The sequence below is a fragment of the Helicoverpa zea genome, chromosome 10 (assembly GCF_022581195.2).
Source record: "Helicoverpa zea isolate HzStark_Cry1AcR chromosome 10, ilHelZeax1.1, whole genome shotgun sequence".
Classification (NCBI taxonomy): Eukaryota; Metazoa; Arthropoda; class Insecta; order Lepidoptera; family Noctuidae; genus Helicoverpa; species Helicoverpa zea.
In genome coordinates this window covers 10,498,147-10,502,756 of record NC_061461.1, presented here as the reverse complement: position 1 = coordinate 10,502,756, position 4,610 = coordinate 10,498,147, and the positions used below count along the sequence as shown (strand labels likewise).

At 32.6% G+C, this 4,610-nt stretch overlaps 1 protein-coding gene across 1 annotated transcript; it reads right to left on the bottom strand.

The window, feature by feature from the left end:
* LOC124634092 (probable E3 SUMO-protein ligase RNF212) lies at positions 1-3,945 on the bottom strand. Its single transcript, XM_047169506.1, has 7 exons — positions 3,840-3,945; positions 3,666-3,730; positions 3,462-3,581; positions 2,742-2,871; positions 1,585-1,694; positions 799-879; positions 1-93 (listed from the first exon to the last, which is right to left on the bottom strand). The coding sequence occupies exons 1-7, from the start codon at positions 3,943-3,945 to the stop codon at positions 1-3; spliced, it is 705 nt and encodes a 234-aa protein (XP_047025462.1).
* Positions 3,946-4,610: the final 665 nt, after the last annotated feature.

Sequence of the window (4,610 nt, the reverse complement as noted above, 5' to 3'; positions counted from 1 at the left end):
TTAGAGGCTCTTTAAAAAGTTGGAGTACCCTGCTGACTCTGGAGTCGGTGGAGTGAAGACTGTGGACGAAATCTTGTTGGAGGTGTTTGAACGCTGTAAGGAATGAAAATACCTACTATTAAAATATAAGTATACTAGTAATTTCCCTACGATGTCGCGAGTATAAGCACATAAAATATACACACAATTTTCCTTTTATTGAAAAAAACTTTTCTTCTTGGCCCACATGTGTAGAGACATTTCCAGTCATAAATTACTGATATTATTTTTAATGTGCGCACTAAAAAAGCTGTAAAATGTTCTAAACTTTCACTTGCAGTTTATAATAGCAAGCGTGCGCATCTTAGCAGCAATAAATTGAAAAGGCGCTTTATTGTTTTCTCTGATGTTAAGCGCTTTTGATCGCTTACCCAGCTGAATTTTAGAATAATTTGCACACTATCTAGGTATATTCTCTTCTCTTATAAAGCCTAAGTGTGTAGTATTAGAATTACAAAAAGATTTTGAAAAGTGGGAAAACAAAGTTCAGTCTGTTTTTTGCCTATTTGCACAGTTTCCGTGAGAGCTTAACGCACTAGAATAAAAACTAGCCAACAACAGCTAAGTAATAACTATTTCGTGAATACGCGCTTAAGTTTTTTCAGCAAAATCATAAAATAAAAATTGTTAAGTAATTTTACGATTAATCAAATCATCTCACATACAACAACAAATGTAGGTTGAAAAAATCTCAAAAATCCTGAAAAAAGACACGCTTTCCACAAGCAAACATATTGAAAAAAAAAAAAACAAACTTACCTGGCTATGACCGCTAATATTTGCAGACCTCTGTTTACTTATCCGTGTCGGTGTAACGAGGTTCGACTGATACTGCTGAACCTAGGGTCAGTAGGGTCAAATGTTATCGATATATTTCGTACTTTTATACACCGGGACTACGGGAGTACCCTAGGAAAAGATAAACTTCCGACCTTGGTTATGAGGAAAATGGAGAATTAAATAACAATTATTTGTTATGTTAGATAAAGCAGTTTGTCTATTTGTTTTGATAAAGTTTTTGAAGATAACTCACGATACTTTTTTGTTATTGTGGGATAAAAAAATTACATAGCTACCTAGTATATGTTAACGGAATAACTATAGGTACATTAATTAAACGAGTTTTTTAAAGTAATAGGAATGAATGCATAGCAACACAAGTGTAAATAAAAATACTTTCGTTCAGTGATAACCTTATGCGCGTTGTTTAATTGGCAGTGATAACTGACAATGTTTTGATTACATAATTAAGAATCGAAATATAAATTAGGTAAATAAAAAAAACGAATGCTCTTTCTATAGTTCTCTTCAAACTAAATGACAGCTCGTAACCAACTTCCGAACACACGTTTACTTAGGTACCCAAAATGGTGTCTATGTAGCGACTTGCGTGATGTACCGAACACCATTTAAAGCTATAGATACTTAATTAAACAATAGCAAAGTAAATAATGGAAAAAGATCATAAAAATCGTAGATGGAAAGTAAAAATAAATAATTAAGAAACATATAACATGAATATTCATACAATAAAAAGTCACTTACGGAAAACGGTGTGCTCTTAGCATTTCTCTTACAAGTAGGTGTAGACTGCACGAAACTCGGCGATATGTTGGTCCCAGGCGATATGGGGATGTTGAACGGAGATATTTGCTCTGAAATTGTAACCATTTTTTCATTTCCCTTTAGGAAGATCAAAAATCGTAGTTTTTTTCTGATTTGGATACAAGAAGAATATGTGAAACTCTTACTGACTAAAATCCACAGATTAATTGTAAAGCTGAAGAGTTGACATTAGTTCTGTTGAATATTTCAATCTCAGGAACTACTAGTACCTACGATTTATAAAATTCTTTGGTGTTAGATAGCCTACTTATCGAGGCTATAAGCAATCCGGGTGCGCGAAGTAGTACGTGATGCAGGTGAAACCCCTTGCGCTAACTTTCTGTCTATATTAACGCTATAGATGATTTAGTTCCAGAGCCACTCTTCTTTAAAATCCCGCACATAATTATAACCATCACATACACAGATCCCATATCCCTATCCCAAAGGGTTACCAAAATACGTTCATTTGTTTTTTTGAACGATAAAAAAATATTTATAGTATGTTCCGTTTTGTTTCCGCAACATTTGAATATTTACTTTTGTTTATGTTTGTGTAACCTTATTGTTTGTGGCTTGAACGGGTTATCAAAATTCTAAAAGGTTTAGTATCAAACGTTTTGTAATTGTTGCGTGAGTAAACCTTTTTTGACCGCCTTCAAAACGGATGGGGTTAATTTGGGTATAATTTTATTTGAAAACATTTTTCTTCAGATCCCACTGTAATTTTATGGAAACGCTTTTGTGGTCACCGTCACACGGTCACGGTCACATTATCCATTGACGTTTTAATTAAAGACAAGATTAAAGACAACAACTTCAAAAAGAATTAGAAAAATCATTGAAACATTGATCTGTTTTCTATCCAATGAAGGTACGTGTCATTTTTAGGTGGTAAATCCTCAGATGATCCCTTTCGCTGTGGGCGCAGCGCTAGGTAGTGTTGATAGTAGAAGTATCATGAACCCTCCCTTTATTTACCAGGGCCGCGGGAACTCTTTCGAAATTCTTACATCCCCGACACTACTAAGATTACTAGAGCAGGTCAATAGTCCTATAATGGTATATTGCTACTAGCTATAAAAGAATACTGTTACTTGATTGGTTGGCGAGCTGTGCTTCCAAACTGCGAATAGTTCTCTGATACTCCTTCAATTGGTGGTGTTGCTTCTGACATAACTCTGTCATGCGTTTCAGCTCATTTCGTGCAGTGTAGAATTTCTTTGTCTGAAATATGATGTAGATAAAATGAATACTACATCATGAATAGTGCTAAAAAATAATATGAAATGCGAAAAAAAATACTAATATACGGGAAACTACCTAATTTGCGTGTTTTTTGACGTCTATGAAAAATCACAAGCCAAGCACAACCTGATATCCAAACGCAAAACCTTTATTAATCTTTTAGGAAATGACTGTATAATGTGTATACGTAAAACAAAGCCCATTTAATTTTAAATCGGTCCATTAATACGCTAATACTATTTTGGCCTATTGAATTTTCCAACGCCAATTAGTTTTCCTAATGCGGTAATTAGTGAGATTAATATGCCTGCAAAGGCCTGCATTACTGCAAGCAGAAAATGTAACAAAATAATATATTAGTAAACTAACTGAAAATTACTTAAAAGTACTACACTTTAGGTTCATAGTTGCTAATAAAAAGTTACCAGAAAGCACAGAATTTTAATAACACGAGGTAAAAAATTAAAACTGTGTAAACGGCACAATTTAATATCATTATGCTGGCCGAAAATATTATCTCCGGAATTTAATTATGAAAGTGAGAAAATGAAAGCAGGAAAATTACTTACAGATTGCAATAAATAAGATAACAACCGCCGTCTGTGTTGCCTCTGAAATTGTAACACCTCACAGGACTTTTTAATTAATTCCTCAGGATCGGTGAAGTAATCTTGAACCTCCTGTTTCATCTTAAAATTAAACCGTTAATGAGAATATTACATTCCAAGGTTCGTAAGTAAACTTGGAAATTAATATTTTGTGAAATTACATACGTCGGGAACGAGTTTCATGACGGAACACGGCGCTCGGCATATTAAACATGTACTTTCTGTACCGCCTACAACATATTATACTTAATTATTACCGTTAATGAATGAAAATACCATATTTGTAAACAACAATATTAAAAAGTTGTATGTAAACATAACCGCATGTTATTTACTTACCTTTCTCTAAGCAATTGTTACAAAACATGTGACCACATGATGTTAAATGTAAGGTCGTTCCAGGGGCTAATTGAGCGTAGCAGTTATTACAATGAATCCAGTCCATATTTTAAAATTAAAAATCCAACGCAAAATGCATTAATCAACACCATATTTTTTTTTAGTTTAACATGACAATTGTTTTTTTTTAATTGATTAAACTGTTGTGCAATGATATCTCTCATACTGCCTATAATATTAAAAAATCGTATTAAAATTGTTAATATTAAAATAAAGTCTTTAAAAATATTAAATTATCAGCATTATCTTTTTTATTTATTTTTATTTTCAAATATAAACATAAAAATGTTTTAAAGAATGAAAACCGAAAAAGGATCGCTAGCATCCTAATTATTATTCTACTCTTTGGCTATAATTTTTAAACCTATTTTCAAAATTCGAACGTGAATTGCGTTGCGTATTTTGTTGTAATTCTGGAATAGTCGCGTTGGCGTCTTTGTTTATTTTTAAAGGAATTAAGGATTACGTGATCCAAGTAATTGATTAATTATTTTGTTTTGTGCAAGTTTAAAATATATTGGAACAAAAATTCTTTGCACTAGTGAACAATCTTGGTAAGTAATCAAGATTGATACAAATACTAGAAAGACAACCATTGGACTATATTTTGCAATTGAGTATTTATAGTCTTAGAAACGAGTAAAGTAGTAGTTATTAACTAAAACTGCGGTCAGTAGGTCATCTTTGGGGCTTTAGCTAATCTATTATTGT

Excerpts from the sequence above, each read along its gene's own strand:
- LOC124634092 (XM_047169506.1), bottom strand. The coding sequence starts at position 3,945 with ATGGACTGGATTCATTGTAATAACTGCTACGCTCAATTAGCCCCTGGA. Across the intron at positions 3,731-3,839 it reads TAACAATTGCTTAGAGAAAG|GCGGTACAGAAAGTACATGT; the intron begins GTAAGTAAATAA and ends AATATGTTGTAG. Across the intron at positions 1,695-2,741 it reads ACAGCTCGCCAACCAATCAA|AGCAAATATCTCCGTTCAAC; the intron begins GTAACAGTATTC and ends TTACAATTTCAG.